Here is a 22,813-nt window from a genome sequence, read left to right as displayed (position 1 = left end):
CCTAAACTAATACTACGTAATTATGAAAAATAAAAATAAATACGACATAATATGTAAAATAAAAATACCCTTTCTCAAATCCTCAATAACAAACGATGTTAGGTTTAACCGCGTACTTAATTCTGCCGACTTACAGTTTCTAGTTCCACCTTGAATCCAATTTTATCAAAATAGGATCTAAAACGTTTAAACTTTATATGGAAAAATAAAAAAAGTACAAATTAAGTTCTTCAAAGACAGTTATGCTGAGTGGCTAACCATTAAATATGGGGCAAATTAAATTTTTCAAAACTTTATTTTAACGATCCTTTCGCAGAAGAATAAATGTCCATGCCATAAGCAGTTACATATTTCAATCCTGTTGACCTCGGATGGAAGGTGGATGCATGTGAAAGTGAGAATCTCGTAAATAATTGTTGTCCTTAATGTTTTATCCTCTTTCTTGCCTATAGTTACCTTCTGAGCCATTACGTTTCCAATTCTAACTAAGTGGCAGTTTGGATTCAGCGTCCCGTGCAAGTCGTTCAATTAGCTTAATGGCACTGGAGAAACCACACCAGTAACAATATATCATTTTAATTTATGGTTTAGTGTAGAAATTTCTGACCAGTTATGTTCATGCAATAATGGCTGCTACATTTTTATTCCGTGGAAGCCATATTTCTGAGAAGAAGGGATGTAAAATTTTCTTCAGTTTTTATTAGTACTAAGAGACCATAATGCAAGATTTATATGCAGATGAATTTCAATAAAAAGGAGGATAGCATTCTAATTTTTAACATTTTAATTTTGGCCACGTCGAAGAATCCAGGCCTAAATTGCTAAATTTGGCGAATAATTTTGAAAGATTTTCCTTCGTGACTTTAATGAGCAATGTGGAAGCGAAACTCGCTTCGTTATTAAGATAAATATGCGTTCACCTGAATGAAAAAAAAAACCCTTTTGAAACCGAGATACTCAGTCTGGTAAAAAATATTTTAAATATTTTGTCTGCAACCTGGTACTATTTTTTTAAAATTTAATATACTTTTTGGTGTATATAAGCAGTCTTAGTCTTTGAATTTCTGGTTCATCACTGTTCGTTAATTTCTAACTTTTTGTTTTACCTATTTATACAACAGTTTACTGCGATACCTTTTTTGGTGAAGTACCCTTTTTATTACTGGTATTTGACACTTATTGCAATAATTTATACTAAAAAGATTAATTCACCTGCTATTGCGATATTACAAAACGTCTATAATTTTCAAATTAAAAAATAATGATTTATAAATATCTGTAAAAAAAATGGTCCAAGTTAATTTACAAATAAAATATTCCAAAGAATTTTAACTTACCATGTATACACTATACTCTTTGGAAACATGACATGTATATCTCGACGTTTAATGAGATAATTACCAATTCCTCTTAAGAAAATTACTGAAATAACAATCACAGTGAACAAATGATGTAATTATAAATGCCACACGAAAAATAAACTGTTTTTTAGATAAATTTAATAAATTTAAAGGAATGCTATCATCCATCTACAGATTTTCAAGAAGAAAACCATTCTGGTTTAGGAAACCAAAATATACAGTAACAAAACAATTTATTAGGTAATTTTTCGTTTGATATTGGTAATGATTTACAGAAGCTTCTGGTTTTCAAAATTATAGCTCTTATTACCACAAAATTAGTAAAATAAGATAAAACTGAAAAGTAAATTTTACGGAATAAATGGTTTTTATGACACGATATTAAGACTTCATGATAAAATTACCAAATATTATCACATATAATTAATTTCATCACTCGTTATGAAACCATATGTCATTGTTAATTTTACCTAAATCATTGCCAAAGCACTTTGGTTCTTCCTGGGTGTTCCCTTGAAGTCAGAAACACTGTAAAGTTTGTCATATTCTTATAGCTTTAACCACACTTTTTTTCTCTGTGTAAGATATGTCTTTAACTCTAAACATATTATAACCGGCCAAAAGACCGGTAATAGTATGTTTGTTTGTATTATTTTGCAAAGTGTTGGCTTGTTTAGTGCTAAGAAAAGCTTTCAAGTAAGCACTTCTGGTTACGGGCATAGAGATCGAATGTAAAAATTTTCAAGTAGCAAAACCTTCTTTTTTACCATTGAAAAAATCTTAATTTCGCGACTTTTTATTGAAAATTAAAATCGTGCAAAAATTTGAAATATAATGAAGTGAAACGATTGGCTTCTTAAGAAAACAACCATTCTTTGATGATTGGCAGATGTGCAGAAAAAAGACATTTCAAGCTACGCATTTTCGAGGGGTCAGTGGAACACTGAACACACGGGACACACTCTGCCAATTACAGGGAAAAATACATTGATTGCATGCTGCACTATGTTTCATTCGTCTTCGCCTTGCTGGATAAAAAATGTGCATAATGTGTATGCTAAAAATATGGTTACATCTCCATCGTAATATTTCTCGGAAAATCATTTTCCTGTGAGAAAAATAGTTCTTGCATTTTAAAATCTTCAAACTTCTGACACTACAGTCCTAACAGTGAAACTTTAAAAAGCGTAATTAGCAATCAAAAAAGCGTAATTAACAAAAGTGTAATTAACACTCATAATATTCTCAAACATATACCTTTTCACGAAATTTTATTCCATTCTCTCGGATTATAAAATTACTTTACCATGAGCTGGTAAGGTAATTTTATAAACACCATTTATTATTATTTCTTATTTTTGCCATTTATTATTACCATTATTTTATTATTTAAGAATATTTTTTTGAAACACCTTTTTTTTCAGGAAAACTCTTCTAATATTTTTGTATGAAACCACGTTTAAAACTATTATCTAATACCATCGATGGTAAAAAAAAGTACCGAAAGAGCAATAATTGAACACCCATTATATATCAAACACAAACAGGATAAATAAAATGCACACTTCAGCATTACACAAACTTGGAGCTTAAATTTTCTTTCAACGCCTTCTGCTGAAATGCTAATAACCTTAAAAGCATGGCACAATTAACTCTCAAAACGAAGCATCACTTTCGAATTTGACTAATTACCTATTTCCAATTAACAAGCTCAGTTCCACGGAAATTTGAATAAGATTCCCTTGGCTCAAGTTCGTTAACAAGCTTGTCTCGTTGTTTCAGGGAAATGTGGCACAAAATATATCGATACCTGTTATTACGCCCGCATCAGCTGATTCCACGCCACCCCTTTTGTTCTTGTAAAATGTTCTAAGGTATTTATTTGTAAATTAGAACAAGTATCGTTCATATTAATTTACTAAAGTGTAATGAAATTATCTTCTTCAATTATTTATGTCCTAATGTTAATTATATTATTCGTTGAGAAATTTGTAAATATTGTTCAATAAGATAAATGCTTTTAAGTGTATTAATCTGTTTTGGAATCGGGAGTTATATTTTAATTTTTTATCCATTTTTTATTATCAGAAGTTTTATCCTGATATTTCATAAATTAGTTTTATTCTATCCTAATACCAGAATTTTATTCAATTTTTATTTGTAAGAAATATAGCGTACAGTTGAATTTGAAACTTGACTTGAATCAATAAAATAAGATGTTTAAAATAAATTTGGAAACAAATTTTAATATGAAGATATATTTATATTAAGTTCATACTAATGTTTCAATAAGAATATGAATGCCAATAGTACAAATCAATGAACATTTTGATACAAAACTAAATATGTCAATAAACTTGATTAATTCATAAGGAAATCGTTCACACCAAAGACAATGAAAATTCGTAAATTTAAATTAATGCAGCCAAATAAACATGTATCCACTTGAAATATACTTTAAATTTAGCTTTTTTGTACTTTTTTGTAACATCTTTCATGTTAATTGAACCCTTCATTTGACATAAATATCTATGAATGGAATATTTACGACGGATCTTTGAAACTTCTTGCGAATCTCAAAAATAGGAGCAGATTGAATAGGAGCAGATGAAGAAATTGAGATGGCATTCTAAAGGAATGTTTTTTTTTTCTTATTAATTTTTGACTTTTCTTTAAGGAAATAGAGTTCCTTACGTAATCCATGCAGTACTTATCAACTTTAATTTTGAACAGTTTCCCTTTCTGACCCCGGCGTCGGGGTCAAAAGGTCTCCCAAGTTCTTTTTATAGATCAAAATCTCTAAGGGTACTGAATTGGAGATTGATCGTTTTTCTGTTTCAGCTCAAAATTACGATCTGTGGAGGAGTAATCGGGTCCTGAAGATAAAACGGATTGCGACGTGTGATTGGCTGAAGTCATATTTTTCACCATTAATGGCGCCACTAAAAAACCGCACCATCTTCCTTATAAAAAATCTTGGATAGGCTTGTTGATATTGGCAAATCGCATTAGTAACAACAACAGCATAAAAATGTATTAGAAATCTTAAATTTAATTATCGTTTCTTTTGAAGTTTATAAAAGGAAATCAATTACCAGAATTTTTTTTTTATTAAACAGAACCTTGTAAATAATTCAAATTGTGCTTTATATAGGCGTATTTTTGTTAAACATAACAACTAAAAGTTGAAATAACTCTTTTTCTTTAACCACGATTAACTTAACTACATTCAACATGCACCATTTCTGAAAATTTTTATAAACATCGTAAAGTTGTTCCAATTAGTTTTAAGTGGAACATTCTTCCATCGCTTAATTAGATAAAAATTAGTGTATTAAAATGTAAGCTCTAAAAATGTTTACCATCATATTCACTCTCAATTCGTCTCTGCTTGATGATAAATAACTATGGAATGGCTTTTCTTGAATACGTTAAATCATTACATATGTCGGAATTTTCTTCTCAAACCCCAAGATTTGAGTTTCAATCTTTAGGATGATAGTTCATATTCCATGCTAGATGNGCCATGAATGGGTGAACCTGGTCTGCAACTATGTTCAAGTAGCTTACAGACGTCAGGGATTGTTCTATGAGGATTATGGGTCCTAATGTGCCCCATGAAAACATTGTTCCTGGGCGAAAGGCCATGAAAACCTGGGCGAGCCCATTGTTATAGGTGGAGGGTGGTCATAATGTAATGGCTCTTCGGTGTAAGTTGAGTGATGTGTTGATAAAAGCCCACTTGTTTTCTTATGTCATTACTTCGTCAAAGATGTAGCACCAGAAGAGATTTAATTGTTGTTTATATAATTCACTTTCAATATTTAAATATTTCTTTTACTGGTTTTACCATACTTTCAACTTCAAGCCTCTCATAACCAGCATTGCAGATGAAATCATCATGATCCAGCATTGCAGATGAAATCATCATGATACTCCATCGATATTCCGAAATAACGCACAGTCTCTCTTAGTACAGGAAACGGATTTTTGATTCATCACCCATTTGAGTTTTTAAGAAAATGCTTAAAAAGCAAAATTCAACACATTTTATAAATCATATCACGAGAGATATAAAAACTTCTATCTCTAAGTGCAGCTGAATAAAGCACCGTACCTTTACTATCTTAAGTAAAAACGAGTTGAGGCTAAAAAGTTTTCTAAACCCGTCTGCAATAATAAGTTTTTGTAATCATAATGAAAGAGTTCATTTCTAGCGAGAACAGAATGTAATAATTAAAATAAAATATGGCTAATCAGGATAAGTCATAAATCTAGTATTGCAACTGTTATATTACGCATGTGGTCTAATAATTCTAAAGATTAACGCTACTTAGTATGGAATTTTCAGGAGAAAATAAAACTAAAAAAAATAATAATAAATAAAATTAAGGATGATGAATTAAAAAAAAAAATAATACATAAGCAAACTAAAAATAAACTTTAAAATTTATACAACCACAATACATAAAAATGTGTGCTGGGATAGATTGGTTGGTAGGACGTTGGGCTCGTGTTAATGAGAGCATGAGTTTCTGATCCCGACAGCCGGGATCAAAAAGTTCTCCAAGTTCCAGTAATAGATCAAAACCTGCAACGGCACTGAATTGGAGATTGATCGTTTTGCTGTTTCAGCTCAAAATTACGATCTGTGGAGGAGTAACCGGGTCCTGACGATAAAACGGATTGTGACGTGTGTTTGGCTGAAGTCATATTTTTTGCTCATTAATGGCGCCACTAAAAAACAAGAAATGCACCATCTTCCTTATAAAACCGCTTGCATTTTCTTGATGATATTGGCAAATCACATTAGTAACAGCAACAGCATAAAAATGTATCAGCAATCTTAAATTCAATTATAGTTTCTTTCGAAGTTTATAAAAAAGAAATCAATTGCCAGAAATTGTTTTTATCAAACAGAACCTTTTAAATAATTCAAATTGTGCTTTATATAGGCGTATTTTTGTTAAACATAACAACTAAATGTTGAAATAACTCTTTTTCTTTAACCCCGATTAACTTAACTACATTCAATATGCACCATTTCTGAAAAGTTTTGTAAACATCGTAAAGTTGTTTCAATTAGTTTTAAATGGAACCTTCTTCCATCGCTTAATTAGATAAAAATTAGTGTATTAAAACGTAAGCTCTAAAAATGTTTTCCATAATATTCACTTTCAAGTCGTCTCTGCTTAATGATAAATAACTTTAGAATGGCTTGGGTTGAATACATTAAATCATTACATATGTCAGAATTTTCTTCTCAAACCCCAAGATTTCAGTTCAGTTCAAAAAGTAGTGTATTAAAACGTAAGCTCTAAAAATGTTTACCATAATATTAACTTTCAAGTCGTCTCGGCTTAATGATAAATAACTTTAGAATGGCTTGGGTTGAATACATTAAATCATTACATATGTCAGAATTTTCTTCTCAAACCCCAAGATTTCAGTTTAAATCTTTATGATGATAGTTCATCTACCATACTAGATGAGACAGGGTGGGGAATAAGTCTAGTCTTTGTTTGATATGAATCTTTTCATTATTTTTTTTTATTTCTCAGAAAGATTAACAAAATTGACCATGACATTTCTTCATAACGTTTTCGAAAGAAATAATATTTGTTTCTTGGGAGTGATTATGAATCATTAAAGAGACCGGTTTTGTTTTCTAATGTGTTCTTGTACCGCTGAATCAGGAAATGAATAATACTCCAAAAAGTAATTCAAAAAGTTAACGAAAATGAAAAGCTTCATACATATTTTGTTGTTGATAAGAAATAAAGGTAGGCACGTTTCTAACCCCCAAATCGCTACAAGGTTTCCTAATAATGACATTAAAAACTTGAAGAAAAAAATTTAAAAAAGTTTATGTTATTTTCTATTATTAATTTAATTAATTTAACCAGTAATTAACTTTTATGAAGAAACAACATTTTCAACCTTAATGAATTTAAATAATTTTGAGCAATAAATGGCAGCTTCTTCTTCTATATTTCCTTCGAAAAAACACTGAGCCACAATTTGTTTTAAAAAAATAAATTAAGAACACTAAAAACTATTATATTATTTAAAACAAAATGTTTATTGTATTCTTTTCCTAAATATATGTATATACTTAAAAAAATGACGCCATTCTATCATATTTGTATTTTTAAAAATTATGACTCGATTTAAAAAAAGTTAATTATTGAGTAGTTATAGTACAACGCATGAGAGCCTTGTAAAATTAGATATACTGTTTCTTATTTCTACTAAGCAAACACAATTAATTCAACTGATGTTAATATCATTAAGTCTTATGTAATTTATAAAATCCAGCCTTTTCTAATAATTTGCAAGTAATTTACTTAATAAAAACTGCATTTTCAAATTTAAATTGAAATAATTTAGAACTAGAAAAAGGAGCTTCATCATTCATATTTTCTTGAAAAAAAGGCGTAATTTATTTTAAAAAATTAACTGAACTTTATTCGAATTTTTTTAAACTGTGATATTTATTGAATTCATTTTCTAAATATATGTATATACTTAAGATATGACGCAATTATATCGTATTCGTATTAGGGAAAATTATAATTCTATTTAAAAATGAAAATACTGAATAGTTTTATTGCAACATAAGATCCTTTAAAAATTAGGCATGTTTTTATTTAGTAGACAAAAATAATTCATTTAATTTTAAACACATTAACTTCAGTGTAACAAAATTAACTATTAAGAAAACTAACTCTCAAAATATACTTTATTGTATACTTTATTCTTAAATAATAAATAATTTTCTTGGACAGTTTATTTTAAATTATTTTTGTTACTATTATTCAAGGTGAGAATTTAATTGCAATTTAGTTACATGTTAATTATTTATTTCAATTTAATTTCAATTTATTTTACATTTAATTACTTGGAGCTTCTAAAAAGGGGAAAAAGCTCCTAGAATAATATAATACATTTGGTTTCGCTAAATTATCTTCACCCATATCCCTTGCTGATGATGGAATACCTACTAAACCATTTCCTGATTCATGTGAAATAAATTGAAATATGTAGAAAAGAGAACATTTCATTAGGTTTCAGAGTCTCCAGACTGCAATTATGAACCAAATGCGTTCCAATATGTCATTTAATGAGGCCTTCTTCGATATTCAATCTTCTTCTAATAAGTACCCCAAAGGGACAGTTTTGATAAATAGTGTGACAAGTACTTCCTTGGCGAGTCCTTTCAAATAGGTTTAGGTAAGAAAATAATCTATCACTGATTTTTTTGGTACCTTAGAAATTGTTAAAGTATTCCATTTAACATTATGTAATATCAAAATAAGGGTTTCTTGAACTTATTTCAAGTGAATGTTTAATGACATTTTAGTATATTTAAAACTAGAACGACACTTTCGACCTTAAATTGAAAGTAATTATAAATAACTATCAAGTAATCAGTGTCATTATATACATCATTATAGTAGTATCATTATAAATAACTATCGCGTTATTTATTTTGGACTACGCAATGGGAAAAACTACGATAATCAAAAAGAGTTATAGTGTATAGCTACGCTATGCACCCATTGTTAAAATTTTCTACTCTGTTAGAAATTTCTCGGAAAAAATAACTAAATAACAATTTATTGAATGGTTATTTTACCATATTTAATCAAGACAGTCAAATAACCATAAATAAAATGGTAATCAAACTGTTAAGTTTGAGAAAAACTTTCAATTAACTGCTTTCACCTAATACGGTTAAACAGCAGAATTTTATCTCACCAACTAGAACCACCTAATGAAGCTACTTAGTTCTTAGCAACTGCTTCATCATATTCGAGCGAGCTTATCTGTCAACCTCATGACCGGCAGAACTGGAGTTCGAGTCCTAGTGTTGATACCACAATATGTCCTCCATTCTCTACAGCACAGGAAGAATTTCCGGTGTCCGGCACTCTCCAATGCCCATTGCCTAACGAAAAACCGAGCTCCTATGTCTAGTTAAAAATAAAAAAAAATTCTTGCTTTTTTGAAAAATGCTAGTTGTAAATGGTTTCAAAAACGTAAAGGAAAAAAATGATCTTTACCGTAAACTTTACGGTTAATCGGATGGACAGACAGCTGCCAGTTATTTTACCATAATTTTAGAATGAAAATTTTAACAGTGTATCTAACATTATGGTAAAATAACCGGCTGTAGTTTGTCCATCCAATTAACCGTAAAGTTTGCGATAAAGACAATTTTTCATAATGGTCATGAAAACTGGTTTTAAACCAGCGTAAAATTGAAATTTAACAGGACATTAGAGCTAAGCGTTTCATATGGGCATTGGAGAGAACAGGACACTGGAAACTCTTCATTTGAAGGGAATGGAGGAAATTTTGTGGTGCCAACTCTGGGACTGAAACCCTTGTTCTGTAGGTCAGAGATTAGCCATTCTACCTCGAACATGTACACTGGTGCAAGGAATTAAGTTGATGAATTAGGTGGGCTCAGTTGTTGCGATAAAATTCTGGTGATTAAACCGTATTAGGTGAAAGTAATTAATAAACGGTTTTCTCATTGTTAACAGTTTAAATGCCATCAAATTTATAGTTATTTAACTGTTTAATTTAAATATGGTAAAATAACTAAAGCAATGGTAAAATAACAATTAAATAAGCTGTTATTTAAGTTTTTTTTTCGAGATATTCCTTACAGTGTGCTTTGAAAAAAGAATATTTACTGCAACAAAATATAATACTAATTTAAAACTAGTTTTTTTTATTTGAAAATATAGTTACTTCGTGACAGTTTTTACAAAAATTACGACATTAAACTCTTAGCGAGAAAACGTCAATAAAAAGAAATTTCGTCTGGAAAGGAAAATATTTACATATTGAGCATACTTCAATTACAATAAAATGTTCAACTTATGAATTAATATTTCACTTAACGAACTAACTTTTTTCCAACGAAATCTTTGGACCACTAAGCCGTTTGCAATCAGAAAATTTTTCGTGTTCCATTAAAGGCTTCACTGATAAGTGTGCTTGAGATCTATGCCTCAAAAGTTCCTTAAATGAGTTAATTAAAATAACTCGCTCTTGACTGAATTGCGCATCATTATCGTTAAAATATTTTCTGCTAGTAGCTTACAATTAAGAGGAAGAAAACTTCCGAAGTAATCGTATTTTGAGAGACATTTAAACAAGCATTAAATCAGAAAATAAATATGAATATTTTGATGCTAATGGCAGTTGAACAAGTACTGCTAAGATTAAAAGACAGTAATTGATAGAATGTTGTTTATTTTAATCGATTTCATGAATTTTTCGAAGTAATATTTAAAATGGATTTTCTTTAACTCTTAAGATTTGAGTTATTTGAAGTAATTATTTCCCCAAATCTTAATAATGTTTGTGTTATTTTAGCAAAGTATATAATGACAAAAAACACTTTTAGATATTTTAATGGATAGTTTAAACATCATTAAACATGTCCTCATTTAATAGTATTTTAACAATCCTTCGACAAAATGTATAGAAATAAATTTAATAAGACATTTTGTTATCGTTTTTAAAAGATGTTTTTTTTTTTAAATGTAGCTGTTTTTTTAAAAATTATGCCATACCGTAGCATTATTTTTTTACTATTTTTTTTTAAAAATGTAATATTGCTCTTTTCTTGAAAGCTGTTAATAAAATTAAAGCTTTTAATTTTTCTTTTAAATATAAAATATAGTTCAAAAATATTCAAGAAAATAAAAAAAACTTCAATCCGGAAAATCTTTGTTTTAATTTGCATACAGTAGAATGAACTCATTTCAAATATGTATGTAGATATATATATATATATATATCACTAAATTGATCTTGAAAATGCATTGCTATTTTTACAGAATCCAGACTTGCTTTTGCATATATTTCCTAAATCCCATTTGCTAAAAATATAATATATTTGTATTAAATTAAAAATTATTAAATAAATGAGTTAAAATTATCGATTTAATAAATTCCTAGCTGAGCTGTATTTCAAGTTTAAGTAAGGGTAACGGTAAACTAATATAGATAGTACAACAAAATCTCATTAAAGATATTATCTTGTGTAGCTTAAAAGTTTTAAAGTCGAAACTCCATTATAATTTTAAAAGTGCTATTCTTTTTGTTTTGAAATATTACCTCTGGTTCCTTCTATATTATTCTATTATTTAAGCAGATATAGGTTATGTTTTGTTCCAAAACAACCGTACAAAATTAAATACATCTAAATGTTTGATCTCCCCATGCATCTAAATCGTTTTTTTTCTTCAAGTTAATCATATTCAAAATAAAGTATAAGAAAAGGATATAAAATTAAATTTAAATTTTTTGGAAGATCACTAATGGGATAAAGAAGCAAAAAATTGGTGCCATTGTCAGTGTATAAAGTGCATAAAGGAGTCGATCTAATGCCAAACAACGCTGAAGTAAACAATATCATTTCGATCACCCTGAAGCTTACAGAAAAAAAAATCAGAGATTAAATATTTAAATCTTGTTTGTTACTGTTTTTTTACACAGAATTGTGTGAGACCTATGATTAGTAAAAGTAAACGTGTATTAATTTTTTACGTTGTATCCAAGCAATTTGCGCAGACTGGAATTCAATTTCTGCGCATATCTTTTCGGAGCCGCAATTCGGCAATTTGTAGCATTCCGGTAATTGGTTACAGTCACCAACAACCAACGTCTTACCAACAGTATCTGGCGCCTTCCCTATTACAGGTATAGTGTACGAAATATTGAAAACACATATTGAAAAGATGTAATTGCAATTTGCAATTCACATTAAAGTTTTTAATCCATATTCCAGCTATCATATTTACAATTCTCTTATAAATATGCTCATTGTATTTCCTTAAAATTTCATTTTAATAATTATGCATAGTTGTAACTATAATTCCAGCATTAGTGTCATTAATTCTTTCTTTTTTCAGAGGATCCACCAGAATTCAGGGAAGTATTTTCGGACCATATCCTTAGACCAGGAGCCAAGACTTCTCTCCATTGCTTAGTAACAGGCAATCCACTTCCTCAGGTGTCATGGAGGTTATACAGTAGACCAGTAATGGAAGGTTTAGGTGTCAGAATCGGTGATTTTGTGGACTCTCAAGGTCTGCTTATGAGCTTTATTAATATATCACAGATAACGACTGAACACGGTGGCATATACTCATGCCATGCCAGAAATGAGATTGGTGCAATAAGCCATACTGCTAGGATATCTGTTTTTGGAACCCCATACGTACATCATATGGATAACATTACTGTGGTGACTGGGGACGAGGTTAATGTGGATTGTGCTTTATCTGGACACCCTATACGTAGTGTTCGATGGAAAAAAGGTGAAGATATTGTTTTTATTAATAATTTGATTTTATTGAAACATATGTAGACAAAAAGTTAAGAAGCACTTCGAATCAAGTGATTAATATAGTTATGCAAAATTATACCAATAGTTTATACTTTGCAAATGCAATTTCTCTTTCGAGTTAACTATTATAATTAAAAGTTTGACAACTACACTTTAAAAGTTTTGAAGTTTGTTAAACCATCGAATCATTTAAATTTTCTATCTATATATATATAAATATATAATTCAGTAACTAGTTGACTGAAATTATCGGGAAAATATATCTTCCTTGGATAATTTTGCACGATACTTGATTATTCAAAATTTTGATCCAATATGAACAAATACACCTTTTAATATGGCAACTTGTTTAGTCGTATTGTATTTTCCTAAATTTGTAATTTCGAAATTGGTATATGCATTTTAAGAGACATATACTTTTTCAATCAATAGCTTTTAAATAAATGAAAACGTGAAGCATAGGTTTGTTTTCTGTATTTAGAAATGCGTTATTGCAATTCAAGTATCAAAAATTTAGAAATAAAAATGATCTTGAGGTTATGAACGAAGCATAAACCATCTTTGGCTCACGATCTAAACCGACTTTAGTTCATGAAATAATTGATTTTTTAAATTTTAATTTTAAATGTATTTTACTTAAATAGGAATTTAGCATTCGACTTAAGTTTTTTATTTAAATAAAAACGCATTTTTTAAAACTTTTCTATGGATATATTCTATTATTAACTTTGTTTCAAAGAAATATATTGTTCTTTAACGAACCCCTTTTAAATCACTTTTGTTCACTCATATCAAATATTCTAATCCAGAGGAATATTACCATACATTTGCATTTTCATCAACAAACTGAAGAACTTCACAGGAACTGCTCTTTTCTCAGATTTACCTGCAACGTCAAAAATATATATCCCGGAATGCTTATGAAACCGAAAATAATCCTTCCCAATGTTTTGAAAGTAATACACCACTGCAGATCTTTAATCTCCAAACAATTTTATTTTAATGCATTATTCAGTAAAGGATTTCAGAATACCGGAACAATAAACCGCGATGCGCTCTTTTCAGCGGTGCGTTTCTCGAACTTTCTCTACTTTTCTCTTTGAAGAAAAATCAGGGCAAGGAAGGAAAAAAAAATGAGATGCGATTTTAAAGAATGTGAGATAAGGGAATGGGGACCATAATCTCTTTCCTATTTTCTCTGATTTTTCTCCCAACTTCCCATATGCTTTCCTCTGTCTTAAAAATTCTTTTCTAAAGGCAGCATAAAAATAGAACCTTATGAAACACTGATGCATATAAATTTCGACTTTCTATTTTTCCTGTCTTTTTTTAGAAAATATTTCATTGATTTTGCCTGGCATCGTTTAATGGCCCGAAGCAGGTAAAATTTTTTGTCATTATGACATCATTTGGCATGGTACTGTGTGGATAACAATCACGTTTTTTTTCTTCTTTTATTCTAGGACATTTTTCTTTCTTTTCCCTAAAGGTACGGGACTGGGGATAAAATTAGGAACATACTTAATTCCTAAATCGATTTGCTAAAGCCATTATGACAGACTTCGAACCCGTGCGTTACCTGTAATGCAAATTTTGACGCATGAAAAAGTTTGAACATTTTTTGCTTCCTAATTTTTAACTTACTTTTAGTAAACGTAATTTTTACAACTTTGAATCTAACTTTAATCTTTTTTGCAACTTTAAACATAATTTATTTGAATACATGACAATTTAAGATAAAAAAAATTAAAATTCTATATTTGAGTATCAAGCAAAAAGGGGAATTCATTAGAAATTACAAGGTAATATCTAATGACCAACTTTAATGCGTGCTTTATAACTTGTTTGAATTGCAAGTTTTTTCATCCAGTTGTAAAGCTTGTCCATTCAAATACAATTTTATCAGAAAAATGATTTTTTTATGATAATTCATTACTTTAAAATACTGAATTCACCAATTGTTGGAAGTAATGAATTATAAGGCACTCAATTTTTTATTGACCGAATTCTATTTTATGGAAAGTATCTTGTCAATTTTATCGCCCATTAGAAATTGACATCAAAAGTACGGCTTATTTAAAATACGGAAACAGGATCTAAACAAGCAACCGTTTGTACTGACAAAATTTTTTAAAAAAGTAAAGTGTTTCCGCTACAGCCCGCTGTGTACTTTGAGTTCGTGGCAGTTAAAGCACAACAATTTCGTGAACAAAGGTATTATTGTGACAAAGTGGTTAACATTGCGTACAGGTCACCCTTACTTCCCTAGCAAAGTAGGTACCATTGATCTGAAGGTGAGTGGGCATAAAGCAGTCAATTATGAATGAGAATCGGATCTCAGTTCTTCACAATTATTGCGCAGTGCGTTGACCAATGAGCCATCGCCAAACGATTGGGACAACATTTTTCAGATAATGAGAATTCAGATGAGAAAATTTCAGAAAAGGGAAAATTCAAATCCAAAAATCAACTTGTATTTATTTAAAGAAAGTAGGTATTAGTTTCAGTACGATTAGTTGGTTTGATCTCATAACTTAAAATATCGCCTACAGTAATTAACCCAATAACGGTTTAGCAAAAGGGAAAAATTGGGAGAATGTTTTTCCCCCATACACTATTTCTCTAACTAATGATATGAAAAAACCGGTTTTGCTATGCGGAAAAGACTGTAGGCTAAATACGACTGAGGGTTAATTAGCGTAAAGTTAGGCTTTAAAATTAGTAAGTAATTAAGGTTTTCTTTTTCATTCCGTTTAATGTTCAACGATTAATATTTTTTTATTTATATTTGTTTCAGTTCATTTTTAAACTTTGAATGAGCTTTTTAGAGTTTATTTCAAAAGTGGAATGAATCTACACAGTAGACAAGAACATCTTTGCAATGTTATATTTTTATTTCGCAATGTTATATTTGTACACCTTCCATATCGTGTTCAAAGGGAAAGAAAATAAATAGATATTTTATTTGGTTTATAAAATAAATAATGAGTTAGAATTCTGGCCGCTTTATTTTATTTTTCTTGGAATTCTATCCAGACAAAGAACTCATGAACCAAAACTTCACCTCTCTTGAGAGTTTCGCGACTTTTCATGGAAGGACTTTCACCTCAAGGGAAAATGCAGCTACATCAAGCCAAGTGCTGGGGAAATATTTTGAGTTGAGTTTTGAGTTTTTGCTTTTTGAAGTAGGTAGTTGCGATGATTCTAAAATATTATTAAGCATCGTTTAACATTAATTCGCCAAAATAGTAATTCATCAAAATAGTAATTCGTTTCCTACTAAAAAGTAGCACAAAGGAAACTGAACATATTTTAAATAAATAAAATTAACGTAGATGAATGCTACATGTATTAATTATCATTTTTCCCTAACTTTTAATATACAATCTGTACAATACAACATTTTATCCTTTATGAGAATTTGATTAATTAAAATGAACAACAGCTGCAAGATCAACTATTCTTTTAGTGCTTTAAATCTAAAGACTCAAAACGGATTGTTTTAATTTGTCCAACAGACGGAATTAATTTTTAAACTCCCTAATATCAGTTTAAAGTTTAAAATGGGCTGGACACCTGATCTGGAGCCCAAAAAAGGGAAGACCAAGGATTCGGTGGATCGACTGTTTAGAAAGAGATGTAAGAGTTCTCAAAGTTATAACTGGAAGAGTCTTGGGCAACTAAGAACTTGCTTCAGAGGATATCCTACCCAGACCTGGCGCACCATTAAAAAAGGAGAACTCCCAAATACTATACAGGAACTCATAAATTCCTTAAGTGAATCACAGATGGAAATAAATATGTATCTTCAAAATAAGCTATTCAAGAGTGGTATCTATGCATACGTCTTAAGTTGTTGCATTTTGGAAACCAATAGTTCAAGTTACCCAGAGCCCGAGTTCTCACATATTTATACGGATGGCTCCTACTTCAATGGCTTTATGGCTGCCTATTTAGGAGGGAACCAAAATGTATTCTCATTTTATGTTTCCATAGAAGTATACTGATCAGCCTTTGATGGAGAGGTTGAGGTGATTCAGTTTTTGGCTCTTGGGAATAGATCCATTAAAGCGGTTTTGCTTTCTGATTCCTAGACTTCAATTCAAGCAAATTGTTTGGTTTCACTCCTTCCTTGGATGAGATCTGCCATATTCAGGAGCACTTGCAGAAGTTGAGTTGTATTGTGTTCCAGTGGATACCTGGGAACTGTGGCACATTTGAGAACGAACAAGCTGATTTCTTGCCAGAAAGAAATCGAAAATACATCAGTCAGGATAGTCTGAAATATGATATAATTCTTTTAAACTGCACGTGAAGCAGTCAATAATAAAAATCCATAGATTAAGGTTACAAGATCAAATTCTAGCAAAATGGTGGAAAATAGATGACCTATATACCGAAAAGAAAGCTTTCTCAAAATTGAGCGGAAATGTGTCAAGATAGGCCCTAAATAAGAATAGTCGAATTTGAAAACTCCATGTATTCAAAATTGAAAAATTATATGCATATCTTTTAGCAAAATACACAGTCTCAAAAATTATGGGGGCGGAGAAATGTGCAGAAAAGATATTCATTAGTTGCTGGTAGAGTTCGAATCAATCACCTCCAGATACCATCTTAGTTATACACCCCAGTCCAGGGAGAGTTAGGAAGCTTTATATAATGGCTATAACAGTGACTGGGAATCTCAGCACTGTGGTTAAAACACTGTGTTAGTGTGATAATCGAGCAGACGTAAAATATCCCCAGTAATAGACATATTATGGAACAGTATCCTCTTGTCGTATGATATTTACAAGTTTTCAATATTTACAAGTATTGCTTGTAATTTAACTTTCCCCTCTTTATGCCATTTCCACATTTGAATAAATTTTGCATTTGAGTGATTTCACATTTGTGCAATTTCAGTACTTGCATGTTATACACTTGCATGTCATTAGGTTGCCTTGGTGTTATACTGTAGGATGAACCGAAAAAACTTTTTTTAAGCATGTGTCACTACAAGCATCAAAAATTTCCTTGTAATATCAGTAGGTAGCATATAAATTAAAAGAAGATATGCTTCTATAAAATTTTTTAGGCCTCTACCAGCATTGGAGTTTTACTGTTACACTAGAATGTTGAATTTTTTTGATTGTAATAGAATAATTTATTTGTTTATTTAAAAAAAATATTCATGTTTTGTACAATTTTAAAGCTGCATTTTATAATAAGTGAAATAAAATCAGTTGTTTCGTTAAATTTACTCACTAGATAGCGATACCACAAAAATAATATGAATTTCGTTTAAATTTATTTTATTGTGAAAATACATTCTGTGATCGAACATTTCTGTTTTCGGGGTAAGACAATTTTCTAAGCGTTCCATTTGTATACTTTTAATAAATATTTATTGAACTTATTAACTTATTGCTAAATAATGAGTTTGAGCAAAGTTAAACTAACTGGAAATTAAACAATTAAACAAATTTTTGGCTCACAATCAGAATTTTGCAATTTTGCTTTGGCTGCTTAAGAAGATGTCATAAGATGGTAATATGTTCACTATAACATAATGTCTACTTTCTGGGAAATATCCTAGTATTTCCGATATCAACTAAATCGCAGTGTGAAAAACCGAAGCAAACTGGTTAAGAGCACCAATTCCTACAATTTCCCATTACCACGATTTGCAACTTATTTGTGACTATCACAAAAATTTTTATTTATTAAATTTGATATTCTAAATCTAAAAGGAATTCTTAGTTTCATTATAGAGTACTGGATTTGTTTCTTTAAAAAAAGGAGCAGTAAAAGAAATATTCGATATAAGATTCTTTAAATGTATAGATTTCAAAAATGTAATTGTGAAAGGGTGGAAGAAGTTCCCCCCCAAAGAGCGATCTTTCTTAATCGATCAAAAAACTGTCAGAAAAAATGTGTATTGGCAAAGTGGATGTAACAGAAATGCAAAGAAGTGTGAAAAAATTTAAGTGTGGAAAAACGGAATTTAGGGGAAGAAAAAAAAGCAAATGAATTGACTGAATCCGTAACTAGAGCAAAAATGGATAAAATGATTATAAGTAGTCAATTCCAATTTTCTACACCTGGACCACCTGACACAGAAGGAACGGAAAAACAAGCAACGACTTCCTCCAATGCAAGTAACTAAATTCATAAGAGTATCTGATGCTTGCGTCAAATACCGGATATTGGATCGATCTGCTGTTACAGTAGCCTTGGTAGCTTTGAAAGATGTTAATGTTATTACTGAAAATGAGAGTTCTTTAATCTTTGATAAAAACAAAATTCGTAGAGCTTGTCAACGTAATCACATATCATTTCTCAAAAGTTTTTAATCTTAAAACATGATGTAACAGAACTATACTTCGATGGTAAGCATGAAAGGACTCTTTATCAAGAGAAGGTGAAAAATATTATATTATAGAAGAAGCAAAAAACAAAGGCATTATGTCCTGCTTGCTAAGGTAGAATCTTTATATTTAGGTCATACCATGTCACATTCCGTTTCATGTAGGAATGTAGTATTGCAAATAATTTAATTAATTATGTCAAGAAACATAGATATTCTAATTTGCAAGCTATTGACTGTAGTGGTACAAATATCAATACAGATTTTAAAAACGCTGTCATGAAATGTTTAGAACGCCAACTAAATTGTCTCTTTCAATGGCTTGAATGCATATTGCATAAAAATAAGCTTCCACTTTGGCACTTATCCCGATACTAAGACAAAATCACGCTTAGACCACGAGAAATCAGCAGACCTATTGGAAAATAATAGTGAACAAAAATCTCTGGTAAAATTTCCTCCCATAACTTATGTTCTACCTAATGTTGATGTTCAAATACAGATCGAAAATATCTATATTAATTCCTTGGCAATATCTTCTGTCTTATGTGACTATAGTCTAGCCGACAAACATCATGGAAATTTACCCCACGCAAGATGGCTCCCAATACTTCGTTGGATAATAAGAGTGTATATTTCAAGTAAAGAACAATCAGTTGAACTAAAAATTCTAGTTGAATTCTAGTATTGTAAGAGCTTATGCATCATTACGATTTAATAAACTAAATTTAAGGAGAAGAGAATGAGCGTCTCATATCTGCGAACTAGTTGAATTTTTCTACCATTGAATTTTTTTAGCATTTTTTAACAACTTAAATATTATATATTAAGGCATGGGTTCGTTGAATCAGGAGATTTTCTAAGAGAAGGGTTTGTCAAACTGCTGGGTCAAGAAGATTTCGTGCCTTTTCGTTTGAGTTTGATATTACAAGCGAAAGAAGCTGAATATTGATACCCTTAGATAAAATACGGGTAAAATGTCCTATCCCAGCGTTTAAATAAAATAAAATTATTGTCAAAAGAAATGTTGCAAATAAAAACCAAACAAAATTTTTTGCAGGACTGTGTTATCGTAAATTGTTCGAATTAACCAGAAATATTTTTCGCACATTAATGCTATAAAAAAGCGTAGGGGAGAGTGGCATCAATTGTNAATCGTACCCTGTTACAATTGACCCCACTCTCCCCTACTGTCCAAAATGTACTTAACTATTAAAAATATTTCTGTCAAAATCTACATTTTGAAAATAAAAGTATTTCTCCCAGAAAATGAATGGATTTTTACTGTTTTGTCTGTAAGTAAAAATGCTTATGATTTACGAGTATATTAACTTATTGTGAATTCGAAGCATTGTATTTCATTTATGAATAAACTGGTAAAAACATTTTATAATAACTTATTAATAAAGTCCTGTTATATAAGAGACTCAACTTTAACTTTTTATTCGAATTTACGTTGGAATCAAAAAACAAGATAAACGGTATTCTTACATTTTCAGTTACTCTACTCAAAAAATATCTAGAGCCATAAATTTACCAAATCCAAAGGGAAAATAGCCATTTTTTAAGTGCACTAAACTCATCTCTAGAGAAGAGATAAATGTCTCCTACAAGGCGCTTTAGAATTCATTTCCGAAGGCTCAACTTTTGTTGTATTTTATCTAGTCGCTTATCAGTGTCAACAATTAAGAAGGGTATAAGGTACTTTATGTCATTCTTTCCTAAACTCTTTTTTCTGAAGGATTAAACTTGTTTTTGAAAAGCCAAAAATTGTTTAATCAGGTATACATGACAATTAAATTAAATTAGAGCCCAAATTTAATTTCTATGAAAGAATTTATGTAAGAATACACACTAATTTTACTCTGCCATTTAAATCTGAGTTTCATTTATATAAATAAAGTAGAAAGTTTATATTTATGTATGCTTGAACCGTGTACAAATTTGCAATTCTTAAACGATACGCACCAAATTTGATACACACACGTTTGAAAACACTAACTGTTTACTTTTGAATTCCCTTTGACAACTAGTTCACACACTAAAAGCCAAAGAAAGATTTTTTCATATGATTTAAAAAAGATTGTATAATATGTGCGAATTGCTAGCTTGTCACTCTGATAACAACAAAAAAAGTGTTTTATTGTACGTTTTTATAAATGATTTCCTTTGTTAGGATAAATAAAATCAAAGTTAATAATGTCATGAAGTATGATGATGAAGTCACCAATTTGCATTTTTAAAGGTGTATGGAATCCTGTGTTCCTTATAGTAATACTTAAGCTTTTTAAACATGTCCCCATCAATTTAAATAATGGAAACAGAAATAGAACTAATAAATAAGGAAGATAGTAACCATGGGAGAGTTATGGTTAATTCTGAATTTAATAAGTTAAATGGTAGTATGCGTAAAGTTAATATTTCTTATGGTGCGTGGAATTTCCAACTTATTCTATGGTAAATCTAGTAGTGTAAAGTCGCAACAGAGTACGCAACAGATGACAAAAAGTAACTAAACGTTAGGTATGCATGTGTAATATTGTAATACTAGTTTACTTATCCTTTCGGAGGGAAAAAAACACTGATTGCCACAAAACCCATATTAGACACCGATACTTTCATAATATTTTCTTATTACCACAGCACCTGTAACGACAACAGTACCTTTAATACCACATTTAGTTAAGCATCACTGGTGCAAATATTATATCGATGATTTTTAGGACCAAATTTGAATACCGATATTAGATCTCTAAAAATGATTTTAGTCTCGTTACTAATTATTTTGGAAAATTACAATTAATTTCTTTTTGTCAAAGGTACAAATTGAAATAAGAAAACTGTGTTTAAAAACTTATCATGCTACACTGCTAGAAGTTATATTCTAAAATTATGGTAAAATAACCGGCAGCAGTCTGTCTATCCAGTTAACCGTAAAGTTTAGGGTAAAAAACATTTTTTACCTTTATGGTTTTGAAACCGTTTACATCTAGTATGGTAAAAACATAGAAACAAAACTATACGGTTTCAAAACTGTAAAAAAGAAATTTAATTGTAAATTGAAAATAATTTAACAGCTTTGAATTAAAATTACTTCTTGCAGTTGATGCACAAATTTCAAGACCTAACCATATTGGTTTTGGAGTTATAAGAGTTTCGACGTAACGTTTTTGCATAAGGATCGACAGACAAAAATTACTTATTTAACGCAAAATGAAAGTTGAATTGAGTTGAGTGAAATGTTATCTTCAGAGAATATTTGTTTCAAAATTGCTTAACTATTATGAAAATTTCGTAGTCATAGCTATTAAGTTAAATATTAAGACAGAGTTTTATAACAGTATGTTACTGAAATACATTCTTTTAACTATAAGGGTTTCGCGTTAACTATACGCGAAATAATCACAATTACTGGCGCTGCTTTTCCCCAAATTTTCAACAACTTAGAAAAGCTTTCGACGTAATTACCTGAACGTGATCAAGGTACAATAATAAATTTTACCTTTACAGAATCTAAAATGTTTTAATAAATTTGAGTGGATAAATTTGCATTAAGTAAATAAGGAAAAGAGAGCTATTACACTACAGTTTATAATCGAAATTAAGTTTTTAAGTTTCATGATCAATAGAACATTCCTTTAAGTCTTATATCAACACTCAACTGTAGCTTTAAATTGCAAGGATTTCTTTGAAAAACTGACTTATTTGAAACTATACAACTTCTAT

General features: G+C 30.0%; 1 protein-coding gene across 1 annotated transcript in view; it reads left to right on the top strand.

The window, feature by feature from the left end:
• The window catches only part of LOC107441526 (cell adhesion molecule Dscam1), a 406,695-nt gene that overhangs the window by 142,664 nt on the left and 241,218 nt on the right, over positions 1 to 22,813 (top strand). Inside the window, exon 7 of the mRNA XM_043043535.2 lies at positions 12,299 to 12,753. Coding sequence (XP_042899469.2) covers positions 12,299 to 12,753 — 455 coding nt within the window. The remainder of the gene's footprint in view (positions 1 to 12,298; positions 12,754 to 22,813) is intronic.

The sequence above is a fragment of the Parasteatoda tepidariorum genome, chromosome 8 (assembly GCF_043381705.1).
Source record: "Parasteatoda tepidariorum isolate YZ-2023 chromosome 8, CAS_Ptep_4.0, whole genome shotgun sequence".
NCBI classification, from domain to species: domain Eukaryota; kingdom Metazoa; phylum Arthropoda; class Arachnida; order Araneae; family Theridiidae; genus Parasteatoda; species Parasteatoda tepidariorum.
The sequence above is the reverse complement of the archived record's forward strand: the minus strand, read 5'-3'. Positions and strand labels throughout refer to the sequence as shown.